Source organism: Lucilia cuprina, chromosome 2, assembly GCF_022045245.1.
Source record: "Lucilia cuprina isolate Lc7/37 chromosome 2, ASM2204524v1, whole genome shotgun sequence".
Classification (NCBI taxonomy): domain Eukaryota; kingdom Metazoa; phylum Arthropoda; class Insecta; order Diptera; family Calliphoridae; genus Lucilia; species Lucilia cuprina.
In genome coordinates this window covers 68,806,979-68,832,378 of record NC_060950.1, presented here as the reverse complement: position 1 = coordinate 68,832,378, position 25,400 = coordinate 68,806,979, and the positions used below count along the sequence as shown (strand labels likewise).

The 25,400-nt window shown below is 26.4% G+C and overlaps 2 protein-coding genes across 10 annotated transcripts in view; both read right to left on the bottom strand.

Moving 5' to 3' along the window:
• Positions 1-7,443: 7,443 nt before the first annotated feature.
• LOC111679192 (lysosome-associated membrane glycoprotein 1) lies at positions 7,444-17,248 on the bottom strand. The gene is made up of 4 exons (XM_023440716.2): positions 16,856-17,248; positions 8,488-8,850; positions 8,200-8,421; positions 7,444-8,132 (listed from the first exon to the last, which is right to left on the bottom strand). Exons 1-4 carry the CDS (start codon positions 16,911-16,913, stop codon positions 7,795-7,797), a joined length of 981 nt encoding a protein of 326 aa, XP_023296484.2. The 5' UTR covers positions 16,914-17,248; the 3' UTR covers positions 7,444-7,794.
• A 7,449-nt stretch (positions 17,249-24,697) lies between these two features.
• Positions 24,698-25,400, bottom strand: part of LOC111679174 (sodium/potassium-transporting ATPase subunit beta-2) — a 27,799-nt gene continuing 27,096 nt past the window's right edge. For all 9 annotated transcript variants that reach the window (XM_046952695.1, XM_023440693.2, XM_046952698.1 and 6 more), the window contains one exon: positions 24,698-25,061. In XM_046952695.1, the coding sequence (XP_046808651.1) occupies positions 24,958-25,061 (104 nt within the window). In that variant the 3' untranslated portion in view covers positions 24,698-24,957. The remainder of the gene's footprint in view (positions 25,062-25,400) is intronic.

The window sequence follows — 25,400 nt, the reverse complement described above, 5'->3', positions numbered from 1 at the left end:
GCTGTGTTTACTTAAAAAAATTTTGACAATTTGAGGTGTAAAGGAAAAATTTGATTGAAAATTAATTTATCTTAAAATATGCTTAATTGATTTGGGTCTTTGTTTGGAAAGGAATGTAAATGAAATTGTATGATTTTATCAGACAGATAGATAGATAGATAGATAGATAGATAGATAGATAGATAGATAGATAGATAGATAGATAGATAGATAGATAGATAGATAGATAGATAGATAGATAGATAGATAGATAGATAGATAGATAGATAGATAGATAGATAGATAGATAGATAGATAGATAGATAGATAGATAGATAGATAGATAGATAGATAGATAGATAGATAGATAGATAGATAGATAGATAGATAGATAGATAGATAGATAGATTATTGAATTAAATATACTTATTTGACATATTTGACATTGTGTGTAAACAATGAGTAAATAAAGAAAATTGTATAAATTAACCATAAATATGGTGCTATATAAATACCTAAAAAGATTTACAATTTTTACATTGTTGACGTGATGTAAAAATGGGTAAATAATATAAAAATTAATGATTTACTTTGTTAGTAATGTAAATGTTCGATTATTTAAATAAATTGGGTAATGGGTAAATAATGTAAAATCTATGATTTTTAGTTCTTTTTTTTGGGAAATTTAAATTTTATAAAACCAAACATTTTGACACATTTTCTTTTTGTATAAATCTTTAAAAACTTAATAAATCTCGACAATGTGAGCTCTAACGCTCAAGCAAGAGTTTAATTATATATAACTCAATTTATCACTATGATTTCTGTGTTAAATATATATATTTTTTTCAAATAATTTTCTGGCTCTTGCTGTGTTAGACAGTTTGGAACTTTTGATTTTATAATTTTTATTTCTCCATATTTTTTTATATTTTTAACGTTGTTTTTTTTTTTTTTCTTAACCAATAAGTATATTGCTGCCACTAGGCGAGGTCACTTTTGGCGGTGTATTGTTTTTGATCCATTGAAGTGACTGTGCAAACGATGACGAGGCAATAAATGCTGTAAAGGAACCTCCAAGTCAAGCCAAATCATTATTATTAATATTTTTATATATTTTTTTTCAAGATTTTAACTCCATCTATGTAAATCACAAAAAAATTAAAACAAAATCAGAGAACAGCAATCAAAATGTGTTAGTTGGTACGATCGTTCGTTCAACTGCTAACATTGATGGGGATTTTTTGTTGTTGTTGTTGTTGTAGTTTTACAAAATATCGATTGATGTTTAAGACAAAATTCGTTGCGGTAATCGTGCTTCAAAGTCATATCAGACAGAGAGACGGACGGATGAACAGACAGACAGACAAGCAAATCTTTTAAAATTCTTTTAGTTAAAAGAAAAAACTTACTCATCATTCTGTTTAAGCACAACACCAGCAACAACTTAACAGAAATGCGGAGAATGCAAAAAGTAATAAAAAAAATCCTCACAAACTCTCACTAAGATCATGAATAAACTTTAAGGAGATGAAAAGTTTTCAAAGCGAATCATAGTTTAAGATCTTAGCTAAATATTTACATAAGTATTTAAAGAGTTGGTCACACACATATTTTGGAATAACCTCAACAAACGCGTTTAAAGAGGGTTTACTGTTCATATTTTTAAATATATAAATTCATTCCACTTTTGTGTCCGAGTATGTGCTTTGAATTTTCAAGTGTAATTATTAGATTCGTACAATATTCTGGACGTATGTGTATGTATACATACACATACATATACATGTACATATTTGCTTAAGCCATGAGTCAGTGATTTAAGTAGGAGTTTTTCTAAATTCCAAATTGATCAAACATATGTTCCAACTCAAATGTAGCTTAAAACTCCTAGACATTCTTACTCTTGGCTTAAAGAAAAATATATATATTCGGGGTAGATTTTTATGCTAAATCATTTATAGATGAACCAACGATTGTTTTTCTAGCGCTTGCCATCAAAAGTAGTTTTGATATTTGTCAAGGTGATTGGGAATATGTGGCATTAATTTTATTTTGTTATTATTAAACGGACCAGAAAAGCACTTAATCATAATTTTTGAATTAATGAGTTTTTTTTAGACAACGTTAATCTAATTAAGAGTACTTTAAGCGGTAATAATCTCTATTTTATTATTCAAAAGATAGAGTAAAACCAAACCAACACTATGCATCATATTACCAAAAAAAGTCTTTGATTTTACATCATTACAATTAGGTATTAAATGTAAATCTGTTAAAATAATAATTTAATTGCAAAATTTTTGTAAAATTAAGAACATTTTCTATTATTTACCCATTGTTTACACAATGTCAACAATGTAAAAAAAAACTATAAATATATAGAAACAATTCATTACAATTGAACTTACACTTAAAAGTCCTCGATTATACATTATGTATCTTTTGTTTACATAATGTTAATTTGTTATAATAACTTGAAATCAAAAGTTTGGTGCATTTTATTCATTATTTCCATAATGTCAACAATGTAAAAATCTGCAAATTTATGAAAACAATTAAACACTTTAAAGAATTTTAAAGAGTAGTGCTCTAGACTGTAAAACCGAAGGTCGTAGGTTCGGTTCCCACAAGAGACCATAGATTTAATGAAAGCTTAGATGCACTTTTTGTACCCTACATCACTTTAGTGGGGAAGGTATATTGGCTTTGTGCTGATGTTTGCAAAGCACAATAATATTGATCCTAGACCTACCTTAAAGTTAACCAATCTGCTCAGAATCATTTTCTGAGTCGATTTAGCTATGTCCGTCAGTCTGTCCGTCCATCTAAACTTTGTAATCAAACTACAGGTTGCAATTTTGAACATAATTTAATTAAATTTGGTAAATGATCTTCTATTGCCCCAGGGAAGAAGCCTATTGAAAATGTTTATGATCGGTCCATTATTTCACCTAGCCTGTAATTAAACTACAGGTCGCAATTTTAAGGATAATTCAATGATGTTTGCCACATGATCTTCCATAATACTGTAGATGAAGCCTATTGAAAATGGTTGAGATCGGTCCATTATTTCACCTAGCCCCCATACACCTGAACCCGCCGAATAGTTTTATACTACCCTTGATAACCCTAATGAACTTTGTAATTATAGGACCTAATTGGTCCCTATAAAAAGCCCCCTTCAAAATTTGACTTAAATGTCCACAATTTTTTTCTAGAGTAAAAAGTTAAAGTATATATGAGGCAAGGTAAAATTCAACTTAAAGGCTTTACACATGTTATTTTTGTAACAGGTGTAGGGTATTGTATGGTCGGCCTCGCCCGACAATAATTTCTTACTTGTTTTACATTAAAGTAAGAATCTATCTATCTATCTATCTATCTATCTATCTATCTATCTATCTATCTATCTATCTATCTATCTATCTATATATCTACCTATCTACCTATCTATCTATATATCTATCTATCTATCTATCTATCTATCTATCTATCTTATCTATCTATATATCTATCTAGCTATCTATATGTACGTGTTTGTGTGTTGCACGCAGCTTATAAGCAAAATATTGCTAATAATATTGGCGCCATCTATGTTTCATATTAATTGCCTTCAAAAGTAGAAACAGCCAAAAAGAAGAAGAATTGAAAGCTATTCTGTTTATGGTGGTTTATGTCTCTACTAACAGTGTAGTAAATATGTTTAAATATTAGTTCTGCTACCATCCGTTAGGTGTAATGTGTATTGTACTTATTTGTTGAGTGCAGCACTTTTGCTGCGTTTAACACACAAGCACGTATATTTTGTCCAATCACTATCAAAATTACTATAAATCTCTTTATATAATATTGCGCAGATCGTCCCATAATTGACCCCAACCCCCATATAAGGTCCTATTCACGGTCATAATTGTCCAAAAGAAATATACAATTTTATATAACAACAACCACTACAACAAAAAAAAAAAAAACAAACGGAAATCAGTAAACAGTCAACAATAAATCAATTGCAATAGATGTATGTTTTTGTTCAACACATACATATGTAGGTATGTAACTGTCGTTGGTTTTTTTTGCAACAACATCCTTGTTTACAAAAACAAATGAGTAATATTCGTTGCTCTCTTAATTTCCCTCTTTTTACGCAGTAGTTTTTATGTATCTATTTTTTATACGCTCTTATTAGTTCCTTTTGTTAGTTCAACAAGTGCGTGTTTTACTTAAGAAGCGTCTCCGTGTAAATTTGCATTTCTAATAAGAAAATGTTGGTTTTATTAAGAAAAAAATTAATAAAATGTAATGAAAAGTGTTAATTAAATAAAGTTTAATTGTTATATTGGTAAAAAGTTAAAGAAAATGTGTGAAAAATAAGTTTAAATTCTAATTGGAAAAATTAGCAAATTTTGTCACATCATTTGTGTTTGACAAAATGGTGGCTTGTGCAGAAAAAAAGAGAAGTTGTTGTTATATGATAGAAAAATGTCTCAAGGTTAAATTAGTTTGTGTTGGTGTATGTAAACAAAGCGAAATGAAAATAAAGTTTAGGTAAAAGGCAATAATGAGTTATAAATGAAAAATTTAAAAAGAAATGAAAATAAGTTAAAATTTGCAAATAAAAAGCAATGGAAAATAAATTAAAATGAAAAAGTAGGTAAAAGGCAATTTATAAAAGTAAAATTATAAGTGAAAAAAGCAAAAGAAAATAAATGAAAATTAAAAAAATAATTAAAAGCAGAGAACTAAAGCAAATGGTAAGTGAATATATTTCGCAATTATTACTTTCTTTTGTTTATATTAAAATAAAAACTGTTATACTCAAGTTTACTTCAATTTGCAGTAAACAAATTTTTCTTAAGAAATAAACTGTTATACTAAAATTTTTCCAACGACTGTTATACACACATATTATCGTAAAGAAACACTTATACACAATTTTATTACTGAAAAATGTATAACAGAAAATTTTCTAAAGAAGAAAGTATTAGAACAACTGTTATACACTTAGTTCGCTTAAGAAAAAACTGTTAAATTTTCCAAAGGAAACCTGTTATACAGAAATTTTCTTAAATAAAGAAATTTTTGTTAAAGAAAACTTTTTTTAACAATTTTTCTTATAAAAAAAAACTGTTATACAAAATTTTTTTTCAAAAATTAGCATATTACATAAAAAAACTGTTATACTATAATTTAAAAAAACAAGTTTTTGAATTAAAAAACTGTTATACAAGCATTTTTCTATAGAAAAACTCATACACAATTTTTTTTTTGAGTCAAAAATTATTATACACAATATATTTCTAAGAAATAACTGTTATACAAATAATTTAAAAATCCATTGCACTTAAATTTCCTGAAGAAAAATCTCAAAGGTTTCAACGAAATTCTATAAATAATTTTTTTTATAATAAACTGTTATACACAAAAATACCTTAAGAAATTGTTGTTATATTAAATTAAAAAAAAACAAATATTTCTCCTAAATAAAAAACTGTTATACATTAAGCTATTTAGAATAAAAACTGTTATACGAACAGTTTTCTTTAAAAAAATTAATCTACACAAAATTTGTTAAAGAAAAAACTGCTACATATTAACATATTTTTCAAGAGAAAAACTGTTATACTAATATTTTCTTAGAAAAAACTGTTATTCACACATTTTTATGGACTAGTCTATAGTCTTGCCTATAGTCTAGTCTATAGTTTAGTGTATAGTTTAGTATATAGTGTAGTCTATAATCTAGTCTATAGTCTAGTCTAAAGTCTAGTCTATAGTCTAGTCTATAGTCTAGTCTATAGTCTAGTATGTAGTCTAGTCTATAGTTTAGTCTGTAGACTAGAATATAGTCATGTCTATATTCTAGTCAATAGTCAAGTTTGTAGTCTAGTCTATAGTCTAGAGTATAATTCAGTCTATATTCTTGTCTATAATCAAGCCTATAGTCTAGTCTATAATCTTCTCTATAGTTTAGTCTATAGTCAAGTCTATAGTCTAGTCTGTAGTGTAGTCTATAGTCTAATCTATAGTCTACTCTATAGTCTAGTCTTTAGTCTAATCTATAGTCTAGTCTAAAGTCTAGTCTATAGTCTGTCTATAGGCTAGACTATAGACAATAGTCTAGTCTATAGTCCAGTCTATAATCTAATCTATAATCTAGTCTATAGTCTAGTCTATAATCTAATCTTTAATTTAATCTATAGTTGAGTCTAGTCTATAGTCTAGTCCATAATTTAGTCTATAATATAGTCTATAGTCAAGTCTATAGTCTAGCCTATAGTCTAGTCTATAACCTAGTCTATAATCTAGTCTATAGTCTAGTCTATAGTTTTGTCTGTAGACTTCTCCATAGTCAAGTCTGTAGTTATATAGTCTAGAGTATAATTCAGTCTATAGTCTAGTCTATAATCAATTCTAATGTCTATTCTGTAATCTAGTCTTGTCAATGAAGTATTTCGTATGTAGTCTAGTCAATAGTCGAAGGCGTCTGTCTATTCTATAGTCTTTTCTTGTTCATTCTTTAGGCTTATCAATAATCCAGTCTATTGTCTAGAATAGTGTATTATCTAGTCATGAGACTTATCTTTAGTCTAGTATACAGTCTGGTCAGTAATACAATCTGTAGTCTAGTCTAACAGTTCGACTGTGGCCGGTAGTCGCTGAGTTGACAATCTTTGGCCGAGTTTGGTGTAGTACTTTAGTCTAGTCCATAGTACATCCTTTAGTCTACCTTAAGATCTAGCTTTAAAACATTTTTATCTAAATAAAACTTTTATACACCAAAGTACATTTTTAAACAAGAAATTAAACACTTTCTTCCTTTTTCATTTAAAAATAAAGAACACATTTTCGGAAATTGTTTTCCTGATTATTTTTTTTTTTTTTGTATTTTATTATTTTACTTTTTATTAATTATAATTTATTATCAATTAATTATATGTATATGTATGGATTTTTAATTATATTTTAAATTAAGGCCAATTTAAAATTTGATGATTTTTCTTCTAAATAAATTATTAGAATTTTTTCCAATTCATAAGAATTAATTAAATTATTCTCTACAAATGAAAACTTGCAGTAAATTGTAAAAAATAAAAAATAGTGTCTAAAAGACCTGATATGGAATATGTAAACTCCCAAATTGAAAGAAGAAAAAAATTTCTAATAAAAATTATTTATATTTCTTTTATAAAATTAAATAAAATATTGAAAATTATAATCATAATTAATACTAAAGAAAGAAATAGAAGTTTAAGAGAGAATAAAAAAATAAAATATTTCATTAAAGTTAAAAGAAAATTTTTAAAAATGTATTTTACATAGAATTTTTTTTGTTTTTTAGCCAAACATTTGAAGAAAATAAAAGAAAATTTTAAACAATTTCAAGATTTATTTAAAAAATGTTCGTTTATAATTAAAATGATGACAAAAAAAACCCTCGTTCCCAATTATTTTATTTTGTTGTTGTTGTAGTTACATAAAATACTTAAGACAGCTTTAATTTAGGTTTATTAAAAGGCTGCCTTTTCTTAATTCAATTTTAAAATGTGATTTAAATTTAAAAACTTGGTTTCCTTGTATATTAATCATTTATCCCTTTTTAAGCTTTTAGTAAAAAGCCAATTATTTAGTCTTGTGTTTTAAATAAAAAAAGAAATTTAAAAAAAAACTTAAAACATTTAAAGAAAACCTTTCATTTTTTATAACTAAAACAGTTTACTAATTGAATTTCAAAATGTGTAATAAATTTAAAATATTTAAGAGCGAGGTTTTTACGCACTCTCCCTCTCTCTCTTCTTTCTCTCTTCGGTGAATTTAGAAGCTCATATAGCCACGAGAAGTGGAACGATGGCGAGCACACAGATAAGAGACCAATACTATAATAATTAAAGCTACCAAAGCAATGCCAACAGCAATGGGCACCACATCGGGAGTTTCCGAACTGTCACAGTCGCGTGCAGTAGAAAAGCCAGTATCATTAGAGGTACGGAAAGCTTCAGTTTGAACATCATGAACCTTAATGGTGCCCAAAACTTCTTTATTCATAATGGTTTCGGTTAAATTGAAGACCTGAGGACGAGTACAGTGATAGGACATTTTGGAGGGGGCTGTGAAAATACCACCACGGTAGATCAATTGTATGGTTTGATTTTCTGCAAAAAGAGACCATAAAACAATAAAAGCTGTTTTCTTTATAGTTGCCATAACAAACACACTTACCTTTAGCATTTGGAAAATTGTCACCCATCAAGGGTAGAGTAAACATCATCATGGTCATGTTGGTGGTGCCATTATAACGATCGAATTGCAAAACCATAGTGTGTTGAGCAGTGATTGGTCCCCAATTGACCTGTAAAAATTGTGTCGAATTCATGTCACAGCTCATATCTTCAACTTTGGAATCCTTAGGGATGTTGTACAAAGCTTGAGCTGTTTTGTTATCTAAATTCAAAAAAAAAAATAAAATTTTAACTTTTTTTCATATTTGGCATTTCTCATGAGACATACCTTTGGTGTCGTAAGTGAAATTCAATTGTGCTGCCATTCGTACCATTACACAACTGGAGTTCCAGGTTCCAATTTCTGGTTCTGGATAAGGTTTGGGAGATGGTGTTGTGGTCGTTATGGGAGCAGCTGTAGTAGTTGTGGGTGCTACAGTTGTTGTTGTAGTGGTTTTTTCTGTTGTCGTAGTTGTTGGTGTTGTTGTAGTGGTTTTTGCTGTTGTTGTAGTGGTGGTAGGAACAGCTGTGGTAGTAGTAGTGGTGGTGGTTGTAGTGCTAGTTGTTGTAGTAGTATCCTCCTTAATAGGCAAAATAGGTACAACTGTTGAGGGTGGTACAGCTCCACTTAAATTAACACTCATTTGAGCGGCTAAAAGAAATATAAATTAAAAAAAGTTTATTGGTTTGGGTTGTCAATATAATAAACAACTGTTAAGGATCAGATAATGAACTAGACTGAAGATTAGACTGGAGACTAGACTATAGACTAGACTATAGACTGGATTATAGACTAGACTGTAGACTAGACTATAGACTAGTCTATTGACTTGACTATAGACTATACTAGACTGCAGATTAGACTATAGACTAGACTATAGACCAGACTATAGACTAGACTATAGACAACACAGACTATTCTATATACTACACCACAGACTAGACTACATACTAAACTATAGACTAGACTAGAGACTAGAATATAGACTTGACTATAGGCTAAACTAGACTAGACTATAGACTAGACTAGACTATAAACTAGACTATAGACTAGACTATAGACTAGACTATAGACTAGACTATAGACTAGACTATAGACTAGACTATAGACTAGACTAAAGACTAGACTATAGACTAGACTATAGACTAGACTATAAACTAGACTATAGACTTGACTATAGACTAGACTATAGACTAGACTATACACTAGACTATAGACTAGATTATAGACTAGACTATACACTAGACTATACACTAGACTATAGACTAGACTATGCACTATGCTATAGACTCTAGACTAGACTATAGAATAGACTATAGACTAGACTATAGACTAGACACAAAGATATGGTTGGTATGGTTAAGACTATAGCCGAGCATATAGTTTCGATTATAGTAAGTAAAGACTTTTCTTTATTTTCACCCCATTTAATGGAAACACAACAAAAAAACAGTTTTTCTAACCGCTACAATATGCTTGACTTGTCTGAGTTTATTTTATTTAATTTTTTTAAATTATGACTCATTTTAAATGCGATTATTTTGCGATGATGCATAAATAACAATTACTTATATTTTTAATAAAACAGAGCAAAAACAAAAACAATAAACTACTATAAACAACAAAATGGTTACCAAGTGTTATTTAAAACTATATATGTACAATGTACAATATTTACTTTACAACAAATAATATGTGTGTAATTTATAAAAAAAATATAATCCTTTTATCTAAAAATTGGAAAAATTATTTTATATTAAAAAGAAACAGAAAAGTGACCTATTTGTAAATGATTTTTTTATTTTGATAAGAAAATAGCGGGAATTCAATACTGAAACAAACCTTGAAATCAATGAATAAAAAGAAACAAATTAATTCAGAAAAAAATATATAAAAAAATAAATTATTGCAATTTGTTTAAAATTTATGACAAATTAATTGCAAAAAAATGATGAATGAATTTTACATTATACAGTTCAGTAAGAAAAAGGTCAAAGTTTTATAACAAATCCAATAGGCATTTCCTTTTTATATACTAATATACAAATAAACACAATAAGTAGTTAATTGTATATTTATATTAATTCATAAATAAAACATTATTTCTATATTTAGTAATAATAAAAAAACTTAATATAAATCCAACAATCATTGGTTTATCTCGATGTTCTTACCACAGATAGAGAGAGATAATCTATCTTATCTAATCTAATAACTCAAGTAAACAAATTCTGAATTAACATATAAACAGCAAATGATAAACTAAACTTTCATCTCATGAATACGACATAATTCCATTTAAATTTAAGATGATAAGTGTTAAACGTTCTTTACATTTCCCAAATTGTAATGGAGAAAAGAAAGACAGAATAAATAAAGAAATACATAATAAAACCTTGATTAAGGGTATTTATTTAAATCGTTTTATCTTGTGTTAAATTTAATTGAAAAAAAGATCTGAAAATCAGAAATGGGAAAATGTTATACATTACTTCTTTACCGGCAAATACCGGCCTCTTCAAACACTTTTCTCATTTTAAAAGTTGAAGGTAAATTTTACAAAATTTCTTTAACTTTCTGTTGCAATTCTACTTGCTAATAACAAAAATGCTGTAATAATAAAAAAAAATAAAAACTAAAACATCTTTCCCATTCCTGCAACAAAAATATACACTTAACGCTGTGACCAGCGACATCAACAAGCTACTAAAGATAAATTAAAATGGATTTATTTAACTGGAAGAGACGAAGAGAAGGAAGAGCAAAAACAAATTTAATACAAACACTTGACAATATTTAAGGCAAATATTGAAATTAATAAAATTATATTATATTTCTTTATCTTTAACAAAAAAGAAACAAAAAACATATAAATGTATAATATTTAAATATTAAACAATGACTGAACTATTGGGGTTTTGAAAAGAAAAAAGAAATTTACAAAATGCAATGTTAAACTCATCCAACACATACCAAGGGCAAACAATATGTTCGAAATTTTTGTTATTTTCTTTTAAACTTTTATAAAAGACTTTAGGATCAAGCCTACAGATCTGTTTAGAGCAAACATCAATTTATATTCAGGTATTATTATCAGTCTATAGTTGAAACCTTAAATCAATCTATAAGTAAGACTAAACATCAGTAAAAAGTTAAGTTGGTAAATGAACCTATAGTCCAGACTATAGCTCAGTTTATAGTCAAGTCTGTAGATCAGTTTAAATCTCAGACAATAGATCAATTTACAATCAAGACTACAGTCCAAGACTACTGTAAATACAAAGTTTGCACTCGTCTAGACTTTAGATATGTTTATACTTCAGTCTATAGATTTGTCAATAGACCAGACTAAGGTTCTATAGTTGAAACGAAAAGTCGACTTTTTCGACTTGTGTTTGAATATTTTCGACTTTTTGACTATTTTCGACTTTTTCCGACTTTTTCCGACTTTTTGACTATTTTCGACATTTTCCGATTTTTTTGGATATTTTCGAAATTTTTCGACTTTTTGACTATTTTCGACATTTTTCGACTTTTTCAACTTTTTTCCACTTTTTCCGATTTTTTTATTTTCAACTATTTTCAAGATTTTCCGACTATTTTAGAGTTTTTTAATTTTTTTTCTCAAAATATTTGGCGAACTGGATCAAAGGATAAAAAGGTATTGTTCGATTATTCGAAAGTCGATTTATAGAAGCCTAGTTCAAACTCAAGATTATTCTATTGTCCAAACTAAAGATCAGTCTTAAGTCCAAACCAGTCCACAGTCCAGACTATAGATCAGTCTATAGTTCAGTCTTAAGTCCAGACTATAAATCAGTATATAGTCCAGACTATAGAAAAGTCTTTAATCCCGTCTATAGATCAGTCTATAATCCAGATTATGGATCATATTCTAGTCTATAGATCAGTCTATTGTCCAGACTGTAGATTAGTCTATAGTCCAGACTATAGATCAGTCTATAGTCCAGACTATAGATCATTCTATAGTCCAAACTATAGATCATTCTATAGTCCAAACTATAGATCAGTCTATAGTCCAGAATATAGATCATTCCATAGTCCATAATATAGATCAGTCTATAGTCTAGACTATAGATCAGTCTATAGTCTAGACTATAGATCAGTCTATAATTCCGACTATAGATCAGTCTATAGTCCCGACTATAGATCAGTCTATAGTCCCGACTATAGATCAGTCTATAGTCCCGACTATAGATCAGTCTATAGTCCCGACTATAGATCAATCTATAGTCTATACTATAGATCAGTCTATAGTCCACACTATAGATCGGTCTATATTGCAGACTTTACATCATTTTATAATTCAGAATGTAGTTCAGTCTATAAGACAGATTATAGATCAGTCTATAGTCCTGACTGTAGATTAGTCTATAGACCAGGCTATAGATTAGTCTTTAGACCAGAAGACCAGAGATTATAGTGCAGAGTATGGATTAGTCTATAGTCCAGACTATAGATCAGTCTATAGACCACGTTATAGATTAGTCCATAGGCCAGAATATAGATCAGTCTATAGGCCACACTATAGATTAGTCTATATTCCAGACTTAAGATCATTTTATAATTCAAAATGTAGATCAGTCTATAATTTTAACTACAGATCAGTCTATAATCAATCAATATTTAAACTTTAATTGCAAACCTAGTTATCAGTATTAAAAAGTTCAACGTCTTATTAGTTTTGATTTATATTTACACTAAGAGTTGTTAATAAATCTATAATATTTTACTTAAACTTAATTATCAGTAAACTTTGATTTATGCATTTTTTTTAAAAAGAACAAAGAAAATAGTTAATTAAATATGAGTAATGAAAAAACAACAATATTGAAAATAAAAAAAGTTGATTAACACCATTTACAAATAGAATTAGATGTAAAAAGGATTAAATATTATTTTGTATTTTTAAGTTTTTTAAAAAAGAAACCGTATGTAACGATCACAAATAACAACAATAACAACTTGATCGACGACAATTGAATCTTCGCTTCGAAATGACCCAAGTCATACTTGGCCAAAGATTGTCAATTTAGTGATAGATGTATCAACCGAAAGTTTTTCTTTAGAAAAGAACTATCGGCCACAGTCAAACTGTTACATCAACAACAACTTAACCTTTACATCGGATCATCAACTACACGAGGAAACGAAAGTTCTACCAATCACAGTTGTCATGATGATTAAACAGTTTCTCTTGTTATGTCATCGGAGAAGTTATTTCAACGTTAACATCAAACAATTGGATACTTCCTCTAGGCATGTTAGGAAATATCTAGAAGAAAAACATACATAAATATGTGCAGGATCATTTAGATTTTTCATCGTATATGACAACTTTGAATGATATTCCTTGTGACGGCATAAATTCAGTGGTCGCAGGATATCGCATGAATGTCGTACTTAGAGCTCGACAACCTCTCATAGCAGACACATAAGAAAACCAGCAGCGATCTGCGGCAACTAAGATCAATACAGAGTAACAGGCTTAATGCCTACTAGTCATGTATAGACCATTGCCGTTCTCAACTAATGTCCTGCGTGTGATCAAAGTCCTTATGACAACCCTTTTTCACTTTGTCCAATAGATTTATGGATACATCCAGTTTAAGTAGCCCAATTTTTAGGCTTGGACATTGATGTAAAACCTCTCCCCAACTAGATTATTGTATAGTTTTAGCTGTTAAAACTAACAACAACTTGACTTTCATTTTCAAAGTTTGCAAAAAATTATAAAAAAGGAAATTTAATATTCCAACTAAAAGTACAGAGGGAGAAGTTAAGTAAACAATCAAATAACAAATTATAATATTGTTTTATGAGTTTAAAGGTCATCTTTTAAAAATACAAGTTGTATTAATGTGGTTGCAATTTAGTTTTATTAAGATAACTTGAACTTTAAATAAAACAATTACAATTGTTTATCAATAAGTAAGAAAGAGCAAAACTAAACAAAACGCCCTTATTTTTTGTAAATATTCCATTGCTAATATCAGGGTTTATTGTAAAAAATAACTATAACAGCAATACAGTTGTGTGTATTATATGATGGTTATGTCAAAAAAAATCAAAGCAGCTCTTAATGAGTAATAGAATATGATAATTATTATTTAAAATAACAACAAATAAGGGTGTAGTGTTTAGCGGTTACTAAACTTATATACTTTCCCTATAATATAAGCAATTTATTTTAATAAATATAAAACTTAAAACATAATAACAAATATTTTCAAGAAAAAAATTACTTAGATTTCATTTTAAACAAATTTTTTAATAATTTATATATAAACATTAACAGATAAGAGAGAGAGAGAGAGACTTTATATACAAATTGTATATTTCAATTAAAGGCTTATTATTTATATACATAAAAATGTATATATTTTTTTTTAATTGTTATAGTTGATTGGCATATATCAATGTCGTTTGGAAAATCTGAGCTTTAAATATGCATTTCTTGTTTATAAACAAAAAAAAAAAACAATAAATATTTATAGGAAATTTAATCATCCCGTTTAACGGCCTTTTGCAAATAAATAACTTTATCTCATGTTAATGCTGGTGGAAAAGTAAACAATATATTCTTATCAAAATCTAAAAAAAAAAACTATTTAATTGTTTAAAATATATATAGAATTCTACATATAAAGAATTTATCAAAAATGTCTACAGAACATTTTTATATATTTTGGTTGTTAATAAAAAATGCATTAAATTTTTTTGTTAAAGTCATTCTTATCAAAAAGAAAACATTATTATTATTTTTATCACTAGTATAGTCACATCTATAGTCATGATTATAGAGTGATCTGTCTGTCTGATGTTTAGTTCAATCTGATCTATAGTCATGACTTTAGACTGAGCTATAGCCCTGATTATAGACAGACTATTGATTGATCTTTTGCCTTGACTTTAGTTTTGGCTATAGATGGAGCTGTTGTCCAGACTGAACTAACTATAGTCCAAACCATAGATTTATATATAGCCAAATTCATAGACTAAAGTATAGTTCATTCTTATCTATAGACTGATTTATAGTAAAAAGAAAACAATATATGATCTTTACTATATATTGATCTGTAGTCTTATATTACAAACTCTTTCTGTGTATATGCACTGATCTTAAGTTCAGACTAAAGACTGATCGACAGTTAGAACCAAAGTATAATCATAATTTTGAATATAGACTATCTATAAACCTTGACTATTGACAGATCTATTGCATTGACTTAAGTTTTGTCTGTATATTGATCTGATTGTATTGATCTATAGTTTTGTACACTTACAGTGGTAATGTAAAGGCAGGAGTGACCCGGCACATATTGCCTTGAGACTGATCTATTATGCTTACGAAAAACTGTGGTCTAGTCTATAATATTGATTGGTGTTAACTATCTTACTAACTTACTTACTACCTTGCTAACTGACTAACTAACTAACTATCTATCTATCTATCTATCTATCTATCTATCTATCTATCTATCTATCTATCTATCTATCTATCTATCTATCTATCTATCTATCTATCTATCTATCTATCTATCTATCTATCTATCTATCCATCCATCTATCTATCTATCTATCTATCTATCTATCTATCTATCTATCTATCTATCTATCTATCTTCTATCTATCTATCTATCTATCTATCTATCTATCTATCTATCTATCTATTATCTATCTATCTATCTATCTATCTATCTATCTATCTATCTATCTATCTATCTATTTATTTATCTATCTATCTATCTATCTATCTATCTATCTATCTATCTATCTATCTATCTATCTATCTATCTATCTTCTATCTATCTATCTATCTATCTATCTATCTATCTATCTATCTATCTATCTATCTATCTATCTATCTAACTAACTAGCTAACTGACTAACTACTAACTACCTTACTAACTTACTTACTAATTAACTAAATAACAAACTAACTAAAAAACGTACTAAATAACTAAAATTTATGTTAATTATAGAATTAATAATTTCTATTCTATTTGCTGCTATAAACTCAAAAATCCCCCATTTTAAAGAGAATTAGTTTCACTCTTAGCTCTTTCTTCGTCTCTATTCGAAGCTCTTGCAAAAATAAGTGATGAAATTACAATTAACATAATATAAATGGAATAATAAACAACAATTTTCCAACAGGTAAATTAAATTAATAAAAATTTCATTTAAATAAGCAGAAAATATGGCATAAAAAGTGAATTAAAATAACAACAACAAAAAAAACTGCAACAAAGAAAGAAGAACCAGGTATATGTAAAAAAAAAATAACTGGAAATTTCGTTTTACTAGCAAAAAAACAAACAACAAAACAATAATGTTGTTGTTGGGGGGCTATTGGCAAAAACACAATTGCTTTGTTAAAATAAAATAACAAAATACTTAAAGAAGAGAACAACAAAAACATAGAACGCATCAGCTGAGAGCAAATGAACAAAAAACCCTTTTTTTCAACAACTACTTTTTGCTATTTGTTTTTGCTTTTTTGGCTTTGCAAAGCAAAATAAAAAATGACGTCTAAAACTTGATCAGAACAAAGCACTTCGAATAATAGCTTAATTTAATAAAAGAATATAACATTATTATTAAAAAAATTAATATTTTATATATTATTTACCTGTTAGCAAGCAGGCCGTTGATAATACGGCCAAAGTAATTAATTTATTATGAAACATTTTGACCAACAAAATCTAATTCGCAGTATATATTTTCACTTTATTTCTATTTGCTTTGCTTTTATAAAAATTACTACAGCAAAAAATATCTTAGTTTCAAGAGGACGTAAAATTTTCTGCAATTTTATATGTTTTCTGCTTTAATTTAGCATAAAATTCTGCTTAAAATAATTTATAAGTTTTTTTTGCGTTTTTAATAAATTCCAAATAGTTTTTTCTTGCTTTTATTTTCCTTTAATATTTTTTCCACAGCACACACAAGAAAAATCAAAGAAGACGACAGACGCACTTAACAAACGGCGATGATTATTCGTTTAAATAACAATGAGCAATAAAAAAAAATTCATAAATGATTTGTTGAAAAAAATGACAAACAAAATTACGAAAGTGTTGCCAGATGATGGATTATAAATCTAGTTGCGAACAATCGACTTTTGGTTGGAAAAAGTCAAAGTTGTCCGAAGCGTTAAACAAATGCCAATAAAACGATTATCTTTTTAGGAGAAACGACGATCAACTAAGTTAGTTAGTGAGTTAGTTAGATAGTTAGTTAGTTAGTTAGTTAGTTAGTTAGTTAGTTAGTTAGTTAGTTAGTTAGTTAGTTAGTTAGTTAGTTATTTAGTTAGATAGTTAATTAGTTAGTGAGTTAGTTAGTAATTTATATAGTTAGTGAGTTATCTAGTTGTCTAGATAGTTAGTTATTTAGTTAGTTAGTTGTCTAGTTAGTGAGTTATCGACTTAGTTAGTTAGTTAACAGAAAATAAAAACAGTTCTTTTATTACAAAATCGCTTAACTCTGCATAAAGTTGTAAGGAGTAGCCAGATGGTTACTATTTTACGGCTAACAAAATCAACCGCTGTTAGTGAAAACTAAAAAAATACAACTGTGTGTTAAGGTGAAATACCGTTATAAGTTATTAAGAAATAAAGTGAAAAATAACTATAGATAACTGTGTGTGAGTATTTAAGCAGGGTTGGGAACATAATCAAATTGTTTCAAAATTTGAGAAAATAAACATGCTTATGTGGGAGTTATTTATAGTTCTGTTAACAGAAACAGTTTTTCGTTCTTTTATCCGTACTTTTCTTAAAATTAAATATTCAAAGTCCTGAGTGAATGAAAATCTGTAGTAAATGTACTTTTTGGGTGAAACATTTGGTACTTTTCGCTCTTTAACTAGTATTTTTGAATATTTTATAATATTCAACCTAAAAATGCTATATTAAGCACGCAGCATACTGATAACATGTAAATCCATAAAGTGGGACTTTCTGGTACTTTTTCGTTGTTTAACTGACACTTTTTGATATTTTCAGCCATATTAAACCTAGAAACATAATATCTGTCATATGGGATCCTGATGGAATGAAGATTTATGTATTAAAGTTAAGTTTGTGGTACTTTTTTTTTGTTGTTAAACTGGTACTTTTTGAATATATTATAATGTTGAATCTAAAATGGCAAATTAAGCACGCAGCATGCTAATTGAATGTAAATCTATAAAGTGGAAATTTTTGGTACTTTTTCGTTGTTTAACTGATACTTTTAGAATTTTTCTGCAATTTTAAACATAAAACGTAACGTGGCCGGGCAAATCAGACCCGAGTAAGGTTTATGGTACTTTTTCGTTGTTCAACTGGTACTTTTTAATTTTTCTGCAATATTTAAAGTTAGAAATATAAAATCTGATATATGGAAATCTAATGGATTGAAAATCTTTAGGAGTATTTTTTTGTTTTACCTTTAAAAACTTACTTGTTTTTTTGTTTATATTTTTAAACCTTTAGAAATAAAAACTAAGAATTTTTTGTTTTTTTTTTGTTTTTTATTTGGAATTACTTAATTCCATATCAACATTATTACTTTTCTTTTGTTTTTGTTTTTTTTTATTGAATTCAGTAAAATTTTGTTTTCTCTGTTGGTTTATTATTTAAACGATTTACTTCATTTATTATTTTTTTATTTTTATTATTTTTTTTTTGTTTTGTTTTCATTATTTTTTTATGTATTTTTGTTGTTGTTATTTTACTTTAATAAATGGTTGTTGTTGTTTACCTTTATGTTTTCTGTTTTTTTTTTTAATATATTATTTAAATTTTTTTTCTGGTTTTGTTTTTAAATTTAAACTTAAATTTTACAAAAAGCAGTGTTTGTTGTTTTTTGTTTATATATACCATGATTTGTTGTTTTTTGTTTTTTTACTGAATGATGTTAAATTTGTTGTTGGTTTTTTTTTTTAATATTAAATCTAAATTAAAGCAATATTTTGTTTTTGTTTTTAATTTTTTAATACTAAAAGAAAATGAATGTAAACGAGACGAAACTTAACAAAATTTTTTTTTAATATTTTTCTTTTTTTTTTTTTTTGTCATAATAATAATGAAGAAAAATAATTTTTTTTTACCTTTTTTTACTACTAAAGTTTTAAATTTAAATTATTATGAGTTTTTTTAATTTTTTGTTGTTTTGCTAATTTAAATGTTATTTATATATATATTTTTTGTTTTTTATTAATTTAAGTTTTTTTTTATTTATTTAAAAACTAAAATAGTTTTACATTGAAGCTTAATGAATTGTTTTTTTGGGGATTTTGTTTTTGTTTTAGCAAAGTGGTTTTACACAAGATTTTTTTTATTAATTTATTATTAATTTTTTCTTTTGTTTTTAACTAGCTTATTTAAACATTTTTTTTTATATTTATGCTTCACACTGACAAAAAGGGCAATTTTTTTATATGTATATATGAACAATGTAGTTTTTTTTTTTTGTTTTAATTTTTTTTTTTTAAGAGGAGTTTCTTTTTTTATTTATAATATTAGAGCTCTGTTTGTTAAAACCCAAAAACTTTAAAAATTAAAAAATTTTCTTTTAAATGAAGAAACTAGAAATTTTATAATTTAGTTTTAAATTTTGAAAGTATTTAAACTTTGTTTTTGGTTTTAGTTTTATGTGTTTTAGATCGGTGTGTACTTAAAGCCTAAATTTTAGCTTAAAATTAATTAATTTATTTATTTTTTATTAATCTTAATATTTTATTATTATGCTAACAGTTAGCACTGCTTTGTTTTTTTTGGGGGGGAGGGTTTAATTTAATGTTTTATGAAAAACCCAAAAAAAGAATAAAATAATTGTTGTTTTATTTAAATGTTAAGAATATTTGAAATTTTAACTTTTTTTCATTATTAAAGTTTTTTTTCTTTTAAAAATTTTTTTCCTGCTGTGTTGCTGTTTTATTAAAAATATTCTCTTCCTGCTTGCTTGCTGTTAGTTTAAACAATATTTCTACTTAGTTGTTTTCTTATTTCTTTTTTATTGAAAGTTTCCTTATGTCTTTTCTTTGTTCCTTTTTGTGTATTTATATTTATGTGTATTTATGTGTGTGTGTGTTTTTTTCTTTTGTTTTAATAATTTTTATTTTGTTTTACATAATTTATATAATTAATATTTTTATATTTTGCATAACACTCAAAAAAATTTTCTTTTTACATACATTTTTATTTGTGTGTAAAAAAATGGCAGTTATTTGAATATACATTTTTTATATATATATATATATATTTTCCATTTTTATTATTTAAAAAATACTTTCATTTTCCTGGGGAAAGGAAAAACTTTCTTATTAATTGTGCTTGTTTTTAAGTTTTTATCCTTTTTTATACAGCAACACAACTTTTACAGAGCCCTTTAGGTTTTTTTCTGAATATCATTGTTATTATTATTTCTGACGGCAATTTTAAATTTTCTTAAAATGTTTTGAGTTTTTGAAATAATTTTTATTATTTTTATAAAATTGCTTATGTAAGTTTGTCGTTGGTGGGACAAGGTTTTAACACAATTTTATTTTCACAAAAGTAACAGTTTTTTTTTACAAAATTGACCTCCTGTTTAAATTAATTATTAATTTTTATTCTTAATAAATTGAGAAAACTTTATATCCTAGAGTTTTGCATTATGAATTCTCGATTCCAAAAGGGTCTTAAATTTAGTTTAAAACGTTAAAACCCTAATATATTGTAAGGATACTCCTAAATGAATAAGTGTTGTTTTAAAGTGTAGTGTTGTTATAAAATTATGAAAGAATCCACAAAGAATTCAAATTCTTAAAATATTGAAAATCCTAAATTGCCTACAAAAAGTTCGGCTATTAAATTTTGTTCTCAATAAACTATTCGATATTAAAGAATCATCCAAGAAGGGAAGATATTTTTAAAAATTAACCTAACATTGGATTTTGTTAGCAAATTCTTAAATTGTATGCAGTTTTTAATTGTATATTCAGAACAATAAATCGTTTTCTTAAAATTTTGTTCTCAATAAACTTTCTTAAAAGAATAAGGTTCCTTAATTTAAAACATACCATTCGACTTTGAATAGTGTTCATCAATAAAAGGTTAATTAAAGTAAGAAGTTTCACAACTAGAAAATATTTTAATACTAAAACAGGAACCGCATGAAAGTAAGGCCCTCGATCTTTATAAAATCGAAAAGCTCTCAAATTTTGTTCTCAATAAAATAGGTTTTATCGTAGATTACATTATTTACTACCTTATTTTTACTACCTTATTTTGAAATATTTATTAATGGTTTATAAAATAAATTTTCATACAAAATTTGTTCTACAAACCTTTGATAAAAGTTTATGAATAACACCCTTAGACTACAACTAGTTTTTAAGTTTGTTCTCAATAAAAATTTTACCTCTAGACTTTAGATTCCTTAATTTTCTTGAAATATTTTAGAACTAGTTTCTGTAGAAATTAAATTTTTAAGTGAAATCGAGATTCTAGATTCAATATTCTACAGACACTGTACTCTAGTCTATCTTAAGTTTAGTCTATAGTCTAGACAATAGTATAATCTATAAATATAGTCTATAGTCTAGTCAAAAGTCTAGTCTATAATTTAGTACATAATCTAGTCTATATTTAAGTCTATAGTCTAGTCTATAATCAAGTCTATAACATAATCAATAGCATCCAGTCCAGTCTATAATAGAATGTCTAGTATATAATCTAGTCAATAATAGAAAATGTATATAGACTAGTCTGTAGTCTAGTCTATAGCTTAGTCTTCAGTCTAGACGTTTAGTTTTTACCCTTGCCTAGAAAATGGTCTAGTCCGTAGTCTAGTCTTTAGTCAATTCTATAGTATAGTCTAGCCTATAATCTAGTCTATAGTCTAGTCTTGTCTATAGTATTGTCTATAGTATTGTCTATAGTCTTTTCTATAATGTAGTCTATAGTTTAGTCTATAGTCTAGTTTATAATCTAGTCTATAGTATAGTCTATAGTCTAGTCTATAGTCTAGTCTATAGTCTAGTCTATAGTCTTGTCTATAGTCTAGCCTATAGTCTAGTCTATAGGCTAGTCTTTAGTCCAGTGTATAGTCTAGTGTGTAGTCTTGTCTATAGTCTTGTCTATAGCCTAGTCTATAGTCTAGTATAAAGTCTAGTCTATAGTCTAATCTATAGTCTAGTCTATAGTCTAGTCTATAGTCTAGTCCATAGTTTAGTCCATAGTCTAGTCTATAGTCTTGTCTAAAATGTAGTCTAGTCTTTAAAATGGCGTAACATATAGCCTAATCTAAAGTATAGCATATAGTCTAATCAATAGTGTAGTCCTTAGTCGATTCTATAGTCTTGCCAATAGTATTAGTTTTAGTTTAAAAAAACTAACTTTTGCGACAAATTATAGATTTTTATTGAAAATTTAAATGAAATTCTACAAAATTATTCTAACATCTTGATGAAGTTTTAAAAAATCTCTAAATTTTAGATTAGTATTAGTAAAAAGGTCAATTTTGTAATATGGAAAGATTCGAAAAGTTTAAACTTTTAAAAAAGCAAAATTTGGAAATTTCAAAATTTTATATAAAATCCCTTTAAAATCGTATTACGAGCAGTGTGTGGTGTTTGGTTGGTTTTCAGAAACAGTTTTTAAAAAAATGACAAATACAATGTTTGGTTTGTTTGTTTTTTTTTTATAGGTTTATTGTTGTTATTATTGTTTTTTTTTTAATTTATTAATAATACTTTTGTTTTAGCAGTTTGTTTTTCAATCATTTATACTAATTAAGTTTTAATTTGTTTCTTTAATACACTAAAGGTTAATGGAGGGAAACGGGAGGAGTAGGAGTTTGTAACAACAATAAATGTAAAGAAATAAAAAAAAAACTTAAAATCAGATGAAAAAAAATGCCAAAAATATATTTATATATTTCTTGAATTGATTTTTAGTTTTTGTAAGTTATGTGTAGTGGTGGGTGTTATTTTATACTTTCATTTATTTGTTTTGTTTTTTTTTTTGAGTGTACAAAGCTGTTAGGCAGAGTTGCATTTTGTGTTACTTTTTGGAAAAAAGTATGAAAGAAAAAAATGTAAACAAACAGAGTGTTTCATAAATTATAGAAATGTTAAATTAAATTTAAATTATTAAACGGTTTTCTCTTTTATTTTCTTTTTGTTAATTAATAAGGTTTTTCCTCTTGTTTTTTTTTATAAGTTGTGTGTGTGTATATATTTGTCTCTGTTATTTCTTTTTATTTAGTTTTCTTTACTTAAATTTCTGTTTAATTTTCTTACTTATTTTTAGTGTTTTTTTTTGTTTTTTTTTATTTTTTAAATTTAAATATTTTTTTTAAGTTTTAAGTAAAGAGGATTAGTTTTGCTTTTTTATGTTTATTTTTCTTTGTTTTTTTTATAGCATTATTCTCTAGACTCCTTAGCTTGTTTTTTTATATTATATTATTTACTTGAAAATTTCCTAAATAATGCTTTTTAAATATTTAAAAATCTACAATATTTTATAAATTTTTATTTATTAAGTAATTAGTTTTTTGTTTCCTTTTTTTGGTTTTATTTAAATGGGGTTTTTCTTATACTTTTTGTTTTTATTTTTTTTTTTGCTTAAATTTATAACAAATTTAAACAAATCTGGTTTTAATTAATTTTTTTTTTTAATTTTCTTTTTATTTCAATAAAATATTTACTAAACAGCATTTTTGTTGTTGTTATTACTTTTAATAAATGTGTTTGAAAAATATGTGTTTTTAATCAAGTGGGAATTTTTCAAAATTAAAAAAAAACTTAAATTTTTTTTTTTACTTTCATAACAGAGAGCTTTAGTTAGAGAAGAGAGAGTTAGTTAGAGAGAGAGATTGAGAGATAGATAGAGAGTGTGTATTGTTGTGTTTTACCAATCTTTTTCAATATTTTATTAAATAATTTTTGTTTTTTTTTTAAGTACACAGTTTGTTAAATTTTTGGTTTAAACATTTTTCGCTGTGCTGTTTTTCGTTATTAACTTTTTTTTCTAAAATTTTCATTTCTCTTTACAAAAACTTAAAAAATTGTTAAATATAAAACAAATTTGTTCAAAGCAAATTTTACAAAAACATTAAAACAGTGTTTGTTTGTTTTTTTGAAAATTCAGCCAATGTTGTCAACAATTATTGTAAAAAATAAAAAAAATCCTTAAAAACCGTTTTTAAAGAAATTATTAATTTGTGTTGTCTGTTGTTGTTGTTGTCTCCAAAAAAAACTATGTTTTATTCTAATTCTGTTTTTATTTTTACTATTTTTATATATATTTTTTATAATTTTTTTTCATTTAGTTTATTTTGCATCTTTGGTTTTTGCTGTAATTTGTTTTATTTTTTTTAATATTTCGTTGCATTATTAATTTTTTGTTATTGAAATAATAATGCCTTGCGATTTTTTGTTTATATTTTAGAATTGTTTTATTTTTGTTTTCTTACAGTTTTAAAGTTTTCTTTTGTTTTCATATTTGCTGTTTTAATTCTTACTAATTTTAATTTATTTTAATTAAAACTTTTCTTATTTGTTGCTGTTACTTCTGCTGTTGTTCTAGTAGTAGTATTTTTAAGTTCACTGTTGTTGTTATCTTGCTGTTGTTGTTGTTGTGGCTGCTGTTTTTGCTCTTGATGCTGTTGTATTTGTTGTTGTTGTTCTTTGCTTTGTTGCTGCTGCTGCTGTTGTTGTTTCTGCTGCTGCTGTTGTTGTTTTACGTCTTCTAAAGATTGATCTTAATCAACCATCAACTCGAAGTGGACGGATCCTCTCCTTTCTGAACGATCATGATGAATGTTACGTGCCCAAGCTTTGCATTCAATATTAATTAAGACACCAGCTAAAATAAGATATACAAAACAAATTTAGAAAAATTAGTTAAATATTCCTTTTTGAAATATATTTTTATAAATTTTAAAAAAGTCCTAGTTAGTTTTAAAAGAGGTTTTCCTAGCCAGGAATGGAAAATTCAGTACAGCATCTCGCCATATTGGTACTTTTTTAACAGGTCTAGTCTATAGTCTAGTTTATAGTCTAATATAAAGTATAGTCTATAGTCTAGTATATAGTATAGTCTATAGTCTAGTCTATAGTCTAGTCTATAGTTTAGTCTATAGTCTAGTCCATAGTCTAGTCTATAGTCTAGTCTATAGTCTAGTCTATAGTCTAGTCTATAGTC

Bases quoted from the DNA above. Each gene is read 5' to 3' on its own strand.
- LOC111679192 (XM_023440716.2), bottom strand. From the start codon at position 16,913: ATGTTTCATAATAAATTAATTACTTTGGCCGTATTATCAACGGCCTGC. The intron at 8,422-8,487 runs GTATGTCTCATG...TTTTGAATTTAG, and splicing joins TTTCACTTACGACACCAAAG to ATAACAAAACAGCTCAAGCT. The intron at 8,133-8,199 runs GTAAGTGTGTTT...CTCTTTTTGCAG, and splicing joins CAATTTTCCAAATGCTAAAG to AAAATCAAACCATACAATTG.